The sequence below is a fragment of the Hippoglossus hippoglossus genome, chromosome 9 (genome assembly GCF_009819705.1).
Source record: "Hippoglossus hippoglossus isolate fHipHip1 chromosome 9, fHipHip1.pri, whole genome shotgun sequence".
Classification (NCBI taxonomy): domain Eukaryota; kingdom Metazoa; phylum Chordata; class Actinopteri; order Pleuronectiformes; family Pleuronectidae; genus Hippoglossus; species Hippoglossus hippoglossus.
This window is the reverse complement of record NC_047159.1, coordinates 14,525,955-14,540,863: the sequence shown is the minus strand read 5'-3', so window position 1 is coordinate 14,540,863 and position 14,909 is coordinate 14,525,955. Positions and strand designations below refer to the sequence as shown.

At 40.1% G+C, this 14,909-nt stretch overlaps 1 protein-coding gene across 1 annotated transcript in view; it reads left to right on the top strand.

The window, feature by feature from the left end:
- The first annotated feature begins 55 nt into the window (after nucleotides 1-55).
- The window catches only part of LOC117768588 (phosphatidylethanolamine-binding protein 4), a 52,940-nt gene continuing 38,086 nt past the window's right edge, over nucleotides 56-14,909 (top strand). Inside the window, exons 1-3 of the mRNA XM_034597092.1 lie at nucleotides 56-167; nucleotides 1,294-1,397; nucleotides 1,628-1,760. Of these exons, the coding sequence (XP_034452983.1) occupies nucleotides 165-167; nucleotides 1,294-1,397; nucleotides 1,628-1,760 (240 nt within the window). The 5' untranslated portion in view covers nucleotides 56-164. The remainder of the gene's footprint in view (nucleotides 168-1,293; nucleotides 1,398-1,627; nucleotides 1,761-14,909) is intronic.

Sequence of the window (14,909 nt, the reverse complement as noted above, 5' to 3'; positions counted from 1 at the left end):
AGTTGTTTTAGTTTCAGCTCTGTCATGTGAAACCTTTGCAGCCTCGTACGTCAGTGACGTGCTGCGCTACGTAGCTGCGTCATCATCATCAGCGGCAGCATCAGCAGCGTCAGAACCAGAAGAAGCAACAGACAGTGGAGGTGCAGGAGAACAAGCTGAGAAACATGGTAACGTTGTTCACATGTGAATGTCGAGATACACTAACTGTAGTGGAGAGAGAACCGTGTTTTATTTCATGTCCGGCTTCTAACTGCGTGGATAAACTGCACCGTGTCGAAACGTGCTGTAACGTAAATACAAACAAACAAACACGTGAAGGCTAAACTTATGCTAACGAGTACTTTACAGCACATGTACTTCACTGAGAGTCACGTGTCATTCGTCATGTAGACAGAAGTTTGCTTATACAAAATCATCAAGTTAAATGAATGACGTGTCAGCTATATGCAGCTCAGACAAGTTCATTTCATAAATATAGTAACACAAACAGCGCACGCACACAAAAACCTACACATTGATACAGTTAAGTTATGTGTTTTCGTGTAGTTTGTGATTCTTCTCATCAGTCCTTCTCAAAGATGTCGGTGCAGCTGATGTGTCAGAAACAGGTGTGGGCGGGGTCAGGTGTATACATCACCTCTGATTGGCCCAGACGTAGAGCACACATAGGACAATCATTTAAAAATGTTTATCTACAGAATGTAGCATAAACTAAACGCGATGTAGCAAATATATAACAACAGATGTGAAATTATCTATTATTCAACTTAAAATCAATCACCAATCCTGATAATTGTTCAGGAATTCATATTTTTTTAGGGGAAACGTCTTTACAATATTCTAAATTCACTTCTTTTCTTTGTCTTATTTTATGATTCAACAGCATTAGGGTTTCAAGATGTTCAGACCAGCTTTGTAAAGAAGTATTTTTTTTTCTCTGGGTAATTCAAAATTACATTCTATAGAAAACAACCTTTATAGATTTAGCAATAAAGTATTTGGCAGAATTGTGATAGTGAAGTTAATTAATCATTTCAGGTTTACAATTGGATTTTAATTCAGAAGCACTTCAGTTACTCATACTTTCCACCACTGGCAACCAGTCTTTATTTCCTGTGCTGCTTGAACTGTCATTCATTTCATTCATTAGAAATGAACTGGCTGGCCAGTAGCTGTTTTTTCCAGTAGTCCACTGTACATCCCTTGGTTTAAAAAAAAAAAAAAAACGATACTATTTGAATCTATAAGATTCCTGAAGTGGGTCTTGTCTGACTGACTGCTGCTGTTCCACAGGCTGCGCTCGGGTCGTTTCTGGTGTTGTCTATGTGCATCTTGGGCCTTTTCCATGTGGAAACATCACCAGACACTCTCAGCTCACTGGATTCTTCTTTCTGTCAGTAAGTAGATCATAATGCTGCAGAGAGATGTGCTCATAGAGTAATGGCAATGACAGGAGCTTCTTGTGCTCGATAAATGTTGTACTTCTGCTCATGACAGTATTGGAACCTTTTTAAATTAGTTGTCCATCTTTATATTAGACTATGATACTGTTTAAATTTCCCTCAATACTGAATGTAATACACAGCTGTGTACAATGAGGTTCAGCTTCTATCTCTCTTCAATAAAGTGGTGGACTAGAAGTGATCTACCCAGAGCTGGACATCGACAAATGCCTCATCGTTCCAAAGGACCAGGAGCTCAGAGAGAAAGTCAGCAAAGTGTGGAAAGCCCCACAGATTTACTTCTCTGGAGCACACAAGGTACAAGACGCGTGCGTGCGTGCGTGCGTGCTTGCGTGCGTGTGTGTGTGTGTCATGTGTGTCATGTGTGCATTCATGTTTTTTTTGGGAGATGTTGGAGATAATTGGCTTGTTCAGTATTTACTCTGCATTGATTATGACTCCACCACTGCCGGGTTATTAAATAAGCAAACATTACCCCCTTCCTTTTTAATTCGTAGATTGAACTGTCACAAAACACACACATTTTACATACTCTTAACTGATGTCCAGTAGTACATCAGCACTTCTTTGAATATTGACACTAGATTTTTAGAATAGAATATAAAGGAAATTCTCATCTATTATTATCAAACAGAAACATATCTATTATGCCTTAGAAGAAGAGGTTGTCATTATTAAGCGATTCACGAGGATGTTCTCGACATTATAATGACATGAAAGATTCTCTATATGTCTCCGTTTGTCAAACATGCACAGACTTATTTTGAACACTAGAGTGCAGTAATGGATAAAACAGGCTCCATATCATCACTTATAGGACAGGCCTTTGTTTACTGTCACAATAAACAACATGTTCACAATATTAGGCAAAATAACTATAATTATTCACATTAACTATTTAAAATGTCAGTCTTCTTAGTTTTCAGCATATATGTCACTTTTTATTATCTGCATCACCTACATCGCTGAGCACTGGTTGACTGCAGTAATCTTTAACACCACAGTGGGGTGCTAGCACCTCATGGTCGTAAGCCACTCCATGAACAATTGATTTACGTCTCACTTACATTGTACCTGAACTTGTACTTCATACTGTGTATAATGTCAGATAGCATCAATTGCAACGTTACTGCCATTGGCATCCTTAAATTGGTAACTAATGATAGGTCAGGTCTGATTGGTCAAAACTAATCATACTAGTAAACGTACAGACAATTATTCTATATCCTCAGATAGGAGTCAGCAGCACCAGAGAGTAAAATATACTGCGCATGGTTTAGAGAGTAATAGTATGAAATAGTATTAGTAGTAAATCAAGTTTATGAATAAAATAAGACACGGATTACTAACAATTCAATTAATCTATCAAAATGACAAGGCTAGAGTCCAAATGGATGCATTCAAACTGCTGTTTGAAGTTTGCATTAAGGGATTTTAGATTTTAGATACATTTAGATTGAAAAAAAGTCACAATGTTACCTGCTGATGGTAATAGATAGAAAAGTGCTTGTGAAAAAGAGGCATGACATTAACGGCACAGCCTCTAAATACCATCAAATCAAACGAGTTTGTGAAATGTGTTGGCAGGAATGATGTAGGGCTTAAATGTCATGTGATGTGTTCCTCTTTAAATACCCACTCTTCTCATGTCACGTAAAATCATCACAGATCCATTCACACGACCTGCGTTGTACTCGTTTATTTATTTATCATGTATTTTTCATCCTCTGTGTCGTTTTACTTGTTGAGTGACAGACAGAGAGGGAGAGAGAGAGAGAGAGAGATGCTTTACCCAGTGCACAGAACTGCTGCTGTGTTGACAATGAAATACATCAAGTGTACACCAACCTTCCTATCTGTAAATTGAAAACTTAAATTGAAAGCCACCTCGATTTAGGAGCTAGTTTATGAATTCCAGAGCTAAGCAGTCTGGCTTGAACATGATGTATTGCCCTTCCCCTGCTCAAACTCCCTTTGATGTATGGTCGTATTATCTATAATGCTGTCTTACATGATTCTCTTTTATTGCCAGAATCAGTGCTGGACAGCAAAACAGATTACATGTTAGATTAAATCAATACAAACTTTATTTACTGGGCTTTGAAATGTAATTCTCCATTTCTCCTGACACTTGAGCAAACAGGCACCGTTGAAGGCTCAGAGCGTTGCCTGCGGTCATGTGGTTGGTCCGCCGGTCCACCATGCTCTCTGTCACCGTGCCAGGCTGCCGGTGGTCGCTGCTATTCTTTGCCACTCACCCCTTGTACCCAGTAGCTGGAACACAGAATAGTGTCCGGTCAGGCTCAGATCCACCCACTGGAACACCCACTTCATTACTGGGATGGGATGCATGCCTGCTGAGTAATTGTAATGGAGCGCAATGGGCAGCAGTCCCATGAAAACGCCTCTAGAAAGGTGCTCATGACCAAAAACAAAAGCAAAGAGCCACAGAAGCTGCAGATTTCTGTGTCCAAACTTCAGAGCAACGAATCACCACTTGAACTTATGTGTTGGTGAAACCTGGCATGTGCATTTTTAGAAATCCTAATTATATTCAGAAGCCTTAACAGCATCTACTGTTTGATACAAGTGGGATGTGTGTTGGCTAACACGCCTAACACCATGTCCTAGTCTGATAAATAAAGTTAGTGCAAAGTGGCAATAAGAACTGAAAAAGACCTGACCATATTCTTTCAAGGGTACATATTTAGAAATAGTTTTAATAGGTTGGAAGCACAATTTACTGAAGGTCATTGTGACGTTATTTTCTGAATATATTAATCTCTGTCCTAATTTTTTAAAGCAAACTAGTGTTTTGAAGGGCAAAAATATTGCATAGGTTTGATTAGAATAGGGTTATCATAGTGGTAAACTATTATAAGAATGGGTTTGAACTGTAACACCCTTTTTCCCAATGTCCTTTGTTTCAGAGAGTGCAGGGCTGTTTGTCAGACTCTCAGCCAAACAATGCCGGAAAAAAAATACAAAGAGCATTCAGGTCCATTGTTTATAATTTATTGTCTAAGTCTAAAGGAGGGAGGAGGGCACATGCTTACAAACACAAATAAAAACAACAATAAATAATGTGAGTATAAATAAACTAAAAAGTAACTCTAAAACAATATTTAAATAGGTTTTAATCCTAATGCTGTCCTAATTATAATTATTATATATAACAGTGACCTTTTTAATAATTTGAAATAAAGGTAGAAGACATTTTGCTTCTTCCTCCAGTCTCACAGCCCTGATGGTTATTCTAAGTAGAAGCTTCAGTTGACTTAGATATTATTAATTAACAGGTATAAGACACTTAATGTAATCTTGTTCAACTGAAATTCTCAGATTTTATATATGTAAACTAAAGGAATCTTGTAAATGACATTCGCAGCAGGTCTAACATGAGGGTCGTGCTCCCCCTGCGTCTTTTCCTTCTTACATTAACTCTACCGTGGCATCTTGTTCTATAAAGTGTCTCTGAAGAATGATACCAGCAAACACCTACTCGCTGAAGTGAGGAACCAAACCTGAACCTTCTTCTAGACTCACAAGATTAAAATGTTTATTTAAAATCCAACTCACTCACAACTTACAGTTTATATCTCAGAGCCCACAGTTGAATGGTATTAACAAGTTTGTTCGTCACAGAACGTTTTACCTGTATCAGAGATCTTTATTTTTATATCAGAATGCTCCAGCAACTTTTATTGGAAATTGTTCAATAAAGACTGAAAAATGTTTATAAATGTCAAAAGAGTGTATCAACACCTTGTTGCATTTTCTTACTGTGTCAGAGCAACATTATGTCTCAAAATGCCAAAGTGCTTTTAGGTAATTTTGTTTTACAGAAAAGACGGAGCTGTGCAAGTTCTTGATGTCGATAGAGGCTCTTTGGAAATCAAGCTTCGCCTGTAGAAAGAATTAAAGAACAGTGAAAATGAAGAAGGACCCAAAAATAAACCAAAGAACTCGGAGCTAGAAAGGATTAAAAAGCTCTGTGTATATTTGGCTGCACATCGGCTCATCCAGGTGTGCTTTAACTCACTAAGGAATGTCAAAATGCGTTTCTGCCTTCTTAAATCTACTTTCAGCTATTTACTGATCGTTTTATTATGACCAAAGTTTTGCACTGCACGATGCAATCGGGCAAATTAACATCCGATCATGCTCTGTGGCATGTTCAGTATGAGGATGCTGAGCAGGTCCAGTCGATTCAGATTTTGTATCAAGACGGCAAAAGGAAAAGATCCACGTGAGTGTGAAGACGATTCATTGTTGGCAGGAGCTTCAGTCACATAAATGCTCACCTGGCTGGTGTTTCAATAGGAACTGTGACTAAAGGGACATCTGTATTTAGATCATCATGCATTTGTATAACATGTAAGGAATTACAGGAAGTTATCTGACTGTGTCAGTGGACAGTTAACGGTGAGGGATATTTACCATAGACTGTAAATAAAGATGGACGACATGACTGCTCCCCAAAAGTGAAGCCAAACCCTTTTGATCGCCTCCTGGTGGCTGGCTGCAGTATAGGTCATAAGTCCTTCCTCCTCCATGTCAATGAATGGGACATGGACCAAACTAAAATAGTTTCTGTTATTTTATGTTATCACACTGAAGTTTGTTCAAGTGTTCAAGTGTGGTTTTTGATTTGTTATCTGATGCTATAAAACAGTGAGAAATGTTGTGATTGACAGTTGAGACTAACTTGCCATTAGTGGAGTGCTTGTTTCATCGGGACCTCGATACCGCTGCTCCATCCTCCCGATCGCTGCTGCGCAGACTCTGGCTCCAATTGTGCAAGTTGGCAGTGTTCATACCCTTCAATTCTGGATAGTGGGAAGAAGTGGCCACGCGTTGTCCATCTTTATACACAGTCCATGGATTTTACAGTAGGACTGCGGTGCATAAAACCTCTCATTATAAAGATGAACACACATTTAAGAGCTCAGTGGTGCAAAAACCAGAGGCACTGGTCTACAGACATGTACAAAAAAAAAGGTGATCTGGTCAGATGAGTCATCTATTACTGCGTCCTCGCCACGGGTGGGTGAGTGCGTGTGTGACTACACCAACAGAATAGTACAGGCCTGAATGCTTGACCCCTGCACTGAGCAGGTCCAGTGCTTCTGTTGTGCTGTAGGGGGGGCATTTTGCTGACATGGTCTGGGTCCGTTTGTCCCAGTAGAGGTAATGTTGTCAGTGATCACTTTTATAAAACATGTCTATCCCCATTGGAAGGATCTCTGGTAGGATGACAATGCCCCCAGCCAGAGGACACACACCTCATTGAACACCTATGGGAGATTTTGCTCCAACATGTTAGAGAGAGTGCTCTTCATTACTGTCATCAAAATATCATATTGGAAAATATGTTTTGTAAAAATGTTATGATTCATCCCTCCAGTTGAGTTAATCTATGCTAAATGCAGTGAAGCTTCTCCAGTGCACGTATTGGCCTTGCACTTTTTTTTTTACTATATGTCGTGTGTGTATTTTTTATTTCTTCTTTTGTTTTCTGTGTATATATAATATGTGCACTCACATCATTTAAAATCATTTTGAGTCATAGTTTCGACACAAGCTTGTTCAGGCATGTTTGTCGTACTTGGCGTAAACAACACAGGCCACAGGAGCTATCTTTACCTCATAGTTTCTCCAAAAGTGGAGACAGTTTTGGACTTGTTTTCTTTTTGTTTTTTTCAGTAAGGACCACAGCCACAGGGCACATTCTTAGACATGGGGGATTTCAAAGCCTTGTTTTTTGGGTAGACATTTCTTGCATCTTGTGGATGGAATGAGGGTTTAAACCATTACTGCGATTAGAGCTGCCTCACTATGATCTCTTGAGCTTGCTTACTGCTGCTAATAGCTGTTTCCTCTCTATTTCCCTCTATCTTTTTCTTTTTCGCTTTCTCTCTCTCTCTGTGAATGATTTTTATGCTTTGCTAAAACATGTGGGGGCGTTGAGAGAGAGGATTTAAATGCAACGATCCCCCTCCTCTTTTTTTTATTTTTTTATTTATTTTTTGGTGAATCTCAGCGTTCTTTTCTGCAAGCCTCTGATGACGACAGGGCAGCTTTAAGCCTGGCAGTGCCCACGGCAGGCTGCCGTCTCAGCGCTGCCCACTCTCCTCTGTGTTGGCATGCTGGAGAAAGCGAGGGTGGGGTTCCTCTCGAGCAGACCTTGTCATTCCTAGGAAAGCCTACATGTCCACCCATGCAGGATTCCTGATAGGTCTCCATGTTGGGGATGTGAGAACGAAGAGATAGGGATTTTATCTCCAGTAGGCGATGGCCTTTCTTTTCAGTGAGGAGTGTATATTTAGATAAACAGACAAGGCACTTCCTTGAGCCTTTATGTGACAGGGAGGGTCAACAAGTGAAACATGTACTATAATATCCATCTAATTGCATATTCAGTCTCATCAGGTGGGTGTTTTTGGCTCTGCTGGATTAAGTAGGTGTGTTTGGCTGAGATTCAGGGAGTTTATTTCCTTAGCTAATGTTCCCCTTTGTCATTATAACACCGTGTTAAGCTGACCCGTGTCCCGCTCCATTCAGTCATTGCCCATTTACCACACGGCACACGTGATTCATGCGAGCTTCTGAGGAGGAAAGATTTACAACCTTCTGCTACTAGTACGATTGATTATGCATATTCAGTGGAATGAAGAGAGGCAGTAAACCTCCAGAGCCACCATCTCACCATCACACAGAAGAATCATTTGCACCTCGCGAGACGCACACGCACCTCATGAGGTTTGACCCGTGACATGCAAAATGCAGCGCTGCAACAATTTTGCCCTCAGTTGGCGGGAACTGAGGGCAAAAGGATGTGTGCAACTGTCTTTCATGTGTAAGTGAGACTGCACCTGACACGTTTATATCTGAAATCAAGTGTTCTTTTCCTATTTATTTCACCTCCTTCCCCTATTTTCTCCGTCTTCACGCCTCTCAACCATGCATTCAGCTCTAAACTGACATTCATTTATTATACTTTTTTTTTCCATTTCGCACACTGCTGTTGCAATAGCGTAGTGTTCCTTCACCTTACATTTGGACTGCACGCGCGTAGGCAGAAATACTTTTTACTCTGTGGCTGTGAGTAAAATATTTCAATTACCATGAAAATGTATTGTATTATCAATGGGAGGATGAGAACAGATTAAGGAAGCTCTTGGATGCTCTTACAGATGACAATGGTCAGGTTTCCATGCAAAGAGCAGCACAGGAAGAATATGATTTTCCCCGTTTGACAAAAGCTCTGAGAAAAAGGAGGTGGTTGAAAACGTAAAGCCGACTCAGACCTGATATGTTTAAGAAAATGATTTGCTTTGATACACAGGAATGTTTTTGTATTGATGACAACTTTTTTATTTTTTTACTTATAGCAACCTAATTAAGCAATAAGACTATAAGCTTTCGTCGTTGTAAAAGTTAAATCTTAGATCCAAATTTGTGAACTCCGGCACAGAGGCAATAGCAATCACTTGGAGAAGCAGCGGGTCTTTAATAAAGATACGACCTGAACCTGCGCCGCCTGATTATTATTCAGTATTCACACAGAAATTCCATCTCCTCAGTTCATATACATTGACGGCAAGATCTGTTCAAACAGAGATTCATAATCTGCATGGGAAGTGCATCTGCTGCTGTGGATACTTAGACAAACATACAAGATTAAATTTCTATTTATATGAGCCACCGAAACCTAACATTTGCCAGGGAATCAACGTAAGATCTGGAGACGACTCGGTTGCACTTTGGCAGAGTGAGAAACTCGTATGTTTCCCTAACGTGATCTGTCCAGCTGGGACATGACACCCAAAAAATCCCATTTAAAATAATAAAATCAAGCCACCCCCCGCAGTTGTCATTTTGTCTCGTGTGTTGTACGATCTCAAGAGTTCCCTGGGCCTCAGATATCTGGGTGTTAATGTGAGCTCCTTCCATTTTGTGAAGATTTTCAGGACAAAAATCAAACTGTAAACTTTAACTTAGATTCTTCATGTAGAGTAATTCCTCTCAGATGCATAGAGAGTGAATACAGACGCTCAGATAGGTTTACTGTGGCTCTTTTCCTTGAAACTGACATAATGGGCTTGTTTCTACTTTGACAGCCTCTTTTCTTTTTGAACTAGGTAATCACAAAGTTAAAAGTGATCATGTGAAGTTTTACTTAAGACCCAGATGCTTGGCTTAGTGGCACGTTGCCCAAAATGCTTTTTTGTGCTTCTCATTTGTGGTCCGGCACAGGGTTTAGTTACAGTTGTGTCCCAATCCTCTGATTCACCTTCTTTAAGAACAGCTTCAGGGCTGCTCATAATGCTTAACTCTCCATAATGCCATCCCCTTCATCTCCCCAGTGGTCTTATTGTCTTAACTCTGGATGGAGAAGACAGAGTGTTAAAGGAAAAACAGGTTAATACACATTTGGCACAGTGAAAGTATCATTTCAAAGATGCACAAACATACAAGTTTTATGTTTTTTGATTCCTGTTTCTCCCAACTTCTTTCGTTGCCTTGTCAGTCTGTTTTACTGTGTTTTTAAGATGTATTACCGGTGATTCATTTTTGCTTTTGACATGAAAAGGCGGCTAATGGTAACAGCGATCAGGTGCATTGATGTGTTGATTGATTTGAGAACAGGGGGATGATAAAACTGCCTTCCTTGTCATTTTTCCTGATCCTGTAGTTTGGAAGCAAAAGAAAATGTTATGCAAATGATTTGTTAATCCCTTTACATTATTTGTTCCATTTCTACCGTTCGTTTTCACACTCAATTTCCAGCACAGGGAGCTGACAGGCGGACACCCTCAGATCGCTAATTCTTAAGATAGGAATAAAAAAATAAAAAGTCAGCCATCCGTCACGTTTAAAATATACTTGCTTCAATTAATTAATTTGCCTTGAATGATTTAGCCTGAAAAATGTAGTAGCGGACCTTGAAAGCCCTTCAAGCACTTCACTTTAGAGACCTCCAACTTAACCTCTTTCTCTTCTTTTATGTGTGTTTTCATAAACGCTCTCACCAGCAGATTAACAGACTCTCAAGAAAAACATTGACCTGCACAATTAAGGATATGATATCAGCATAAGCAGGATAAGGCAGCTGAGTCTAAGCTGAGAGAGCAGTGGCACATGAAACTGTGACCAGTATTTCTCCATAGTTTTGTTGTCCCAAAGGTTGGTGTTAAAAATAATAAGAAAGAGGTGGGATGGTCTTAGATTCAAGAAGCTTAAAATGCAAAATCTCAAATAAGCCCAATTTTCCCCAGCCAATCGCGTCGCATTTTGGTGGGCTTGTGTTGATCGTCTCAACTGACTCACACGCCGCCCCTCCCCAAATAAAAACACTAGAGATTTACGTGGCTTTTCAAAAAATGTATCTAGACATTTATCCAGCTTAATCTTCTTAACATATTAAAGTGATTTGCGTTACCCTGAAGTGGCTGAAGCTGCAAGCTCACCGCCCCTCATGGAACTAAGACCCGAGAGGCATTGTGGACACCTTCCGCTCACGAGGAGAGAGGTGGGCAGAAGTCAACCTGATTCTCAGCTGTGGAGCTGTCCCCACATTTTGCGTTCATTTTCTTTTTCTTTTTTTGTTCTGTTATTAGTCCAACTGTTGCTCTCAGTCAGTGTTCTTAGGCACACGGCTCTGCCAGCACTGCCCACACTGTGGTGTGGAGGTTTGGAGCTCTCAGCTTTTTGAGCTGAACTGAAAGAGCTCTCTCACAGAGTAGGTGTTGGCAGGATGCTTTGTTTCTTTCTGTGAATGTCATGAGAGGTATGGATAATGAGAAAACTGAAGCACAGTGATGCCATGATTTATCTGGGTGCCAACTTTATGCCTGACTGCAGATTTGGGCATTTACAGATAGACGATGCGCTTAACCTTTTCTTCAGACGCGGCACAAATCTGAGAATCAGAAGTGACAGTTGCAATGTGTTTTTTCCTAAAAACACCACTTCACAGGCCGGGCAGCAAAAGGTCTTGGTCAAACTCAAGCACTGCTAATGTCCTTATTTGGCGTAATTGCTCTATGGATGCACCTCAGGGCATTCGTTTTGCCAGATCGCATTAGCAGAACTGTAAGTTTACATTTGAAAACGTTCATTGTAGCTGAAGCCTGGGTCCATTCATTGTCTTCATGGTATTTAGCTTAATGTCTGTCAGAGTTAAATCACACATGATGGGGTCAAAGTTAATGTGGCTGGGCTGCAATCCTCATTTGGTTTATTTGGATAAGAGTTTAAAGAGTCGACTGAAATATGAAAGCATTTTAAAATTATCTTAAAATCATGGATAAAATGTTCTTTATGATAAATGGAGAGGACCGCAATCATAGCAGCAATCATTCAGTCAATCAAAACCAACAGCAGTGCACCACTTTTTAGATGAGGACATTAGGCTGGATTCATTGATCAATTAATGTTTTGTCTATAAAACATCATAAAGTAGAATCTTTATCACAAGTGTAGGGTATCATCTTTGCACCTCCTGTTTTATGTGACCAACAACCCAAAACTCAGATACTCATATAACATATTCAGATGTCTACACATCCTCACAATGGAGAAGCTGGAACTGGAACTTGGCATTTTGGCTTGAAAACAAATAATGACTTATTAAAGTAGTCGCTCATTCATTTTATGTCGATCAATAGTCAATGAATCGTATCAGCTCTCGTTTCTTCTTCCAATACATTTAAACTAAACTATGTCTAAATTATATAAATCTAAAGAATGTAATTGTCATCTGACTACTTAGATTGTGGTTCAGTATTAAACAAGGGTATTAGGGGATGATACACATGAAATGATAAATATAATAAAATGTTATTTCACTTCCTTTTTATCTTTGTATACATGAGACATTGTGTAGTATCTATTTGTTATGTGTGTTAAGCTTAGAAGAAGGCATTGTTGATTCTGTATAACTACATTTACATACAAATATAGTTTACAGTAGATATACTGCAGTTGCTTTTAATTTAAGCTCATGTCAGATATTATTGTAACACCGTATGCATTTAACTTGCTAGTAAGAAAGGGACAGCTCACAGTGATTTCTCACATAAGCCTGTCCTGCGTGTGCTGGACAGGCTTATGTTTCTGTTCATGTGGTCACTTATTGGTACATCTGATGAAAAGTTTCACTCTGCCTCTTATTCAGATTGGCAGGAAGTCGTGTACCTACAGGTAATGTCTGACAGGTGTTAAACTCAAACACTGAGGCCGTCCATACGAACTAATGCAGACGAGCACTTCAAACAAACTATGAGTGGTTGCTTCTTTTCATATCACACAGAATAGGAGAAATTGATTGGAACTGGGAGGCTTAGGACTGGATTTTCCTCAACCATAATATTTTTTCTTTAACAACTGCAGCTTAAATTTAGATTTTTTTTTTGCTGGCTTTGTTTTTTATTTCTTTGTCCAAATCCTATCGAGTGGTGCTTCAGGTTTTTCCTTGAGTAAAAAGTTGATATTGTTGTGGGGAGGGAGAAAGGACTTTTTTTTTTTTTCATGTGTGCAGGAATGTAGATTTCTTCCCCCCGTGAAATCCTAATTGTGCCTTGGAGGGCTGGTAGGGTATCTCTGCTCGGCTCAGCTCAACAGGATTTGTGTCTGTGTATGTTAGAGTATGTCTCTTAGCTTGAATGCGGATATAACCCTTTCATTGCACAAGCTGCTGATTCTTCATATTTGCCGATAGGCTGATCCTGTGCATCCGTATCTTTTTGTGGGAGACATTGAAAGTTTTTTTTTTGTGAGGGAAGCTTCCATCTTTATTTTGTTTGTCTTTAAATATTTGATATTTTTTAAGAGTTAATGCAGATAACAAGTGGACTTCTATCTGTGGATCAACCATGTTTGAAAATTAAGCTCCTGAGAGCAGGCCTTGCCAATAGTGAACGGTCAGATCGAGAATATATCTCAGGTCAAAACTACATCTGTCCCGTGTGCTTCCTGAATTATTGCTGTGCATTTATCTATGCAAATCCAGGATAAGATCCTATCTGCCTGCAGCGACATATCCCCCTGGATTTGGTCTATACGTGAATTAGGCAGGTTATGGTTGACAGTCAAAAAGGAATTGCAGCAACATATATGCGGAGATTATTGCTGTAGTCATTAATTGTTGCTTGAAAGGAGATTAGGATTACCGGTCCTGCAGAACACTAACACCTGTCCTTCCTCAAATCCAACAATGTTACTTCAGTTTCCCTTATTTCAGTATCAGCTCGAGTTGGCAAAATAAAAAAGGCTGATTTATTCAAATGAATCATCAACACTGGAAATGATTCAATATGCGCCACATTCAGATGGGTGATATATTATTCCCTTGGGGAGAGGCAAAGATGGAGCTGTGGAGCTGTTTTATTTGTGCTCTCTTTATCAGTGTGTCAGGCAGAGAGGCTGAGCTTGTTCTCAATGAATGGACGAGCCCTTGAACCATAAACCTGTACCTCCTCTGATAACAGTTTCTGCATTGTGATATAAGTGCCATTCCCTGTGATGTCCTCTTTGACAGCGCTAAATATATCAACACGCACAAAATGATCTGTCAGACGAATTATTTTATTTCTACCAGTTCTCCAAAACTAAGGTTTTTTTTTCAGCGTGTGCAGTGTGTGCATTTGGAGACGTGCTGTATTGTGGACTTAATTACGGATTCAAAGCATAGTGCGTTGTGGTTGCAATTCACCCGGCTCTGCTTTTTATGCTCATAATGTTTTGCCTTTAGGTGAATGTTTACTGTACATTTTAGTCTTATACATCATTTAATGCTTTTTCTGCTGCTGGGACCTCAGCCGGCTCTGACGTCTGAGATAGCCACATCTTCTAAGGTGATGAGAGTGCTCCCTGAATAACTCAGAGCCCGTGTGATGACATGGCCCTGATTGTCAGACTGGTGGGCTGGTGACACTGGAACACAGACGGTGCTTGTCTGTTTGAAATATTCTCTTTCAAGCTTCCAAGCCCTGGGCAGTCCTCTCTCCCAGTCTCCCAACACCCAGCTTCGCCCACTGAAACAAGACTTCCATACTGGAAAATCCGGCCCTGTCAACTGGCAGTCTGGACTTGGTTCAGCCCACATGCCAAGCACCCCCCCACCGCCACTTCCACCCCTTAATAAGCACTAGAGTTTGCCACCCCATGTAGATGCCTTTTGGTCGCCATCCATGGATGGCGTCAATAGCATCTTCCTACACAACAGTGACTGAACGGAGGGCACAAGAAAATGTGGGAATAATTTACACTTTCTCACTGTACTACCATCAGAAACCATAATTAATCATGATAGAAAAAATGTGGAAGCCATCTTGGCTGGTGAAACACACAGTGCCTGTGAACAGCCCTGACACCTTTAACAGCTCTGGTGGCCAAATAGGAATGGGTGTCAGAGTGCTTACAACTAAGCTCCCTTCATGG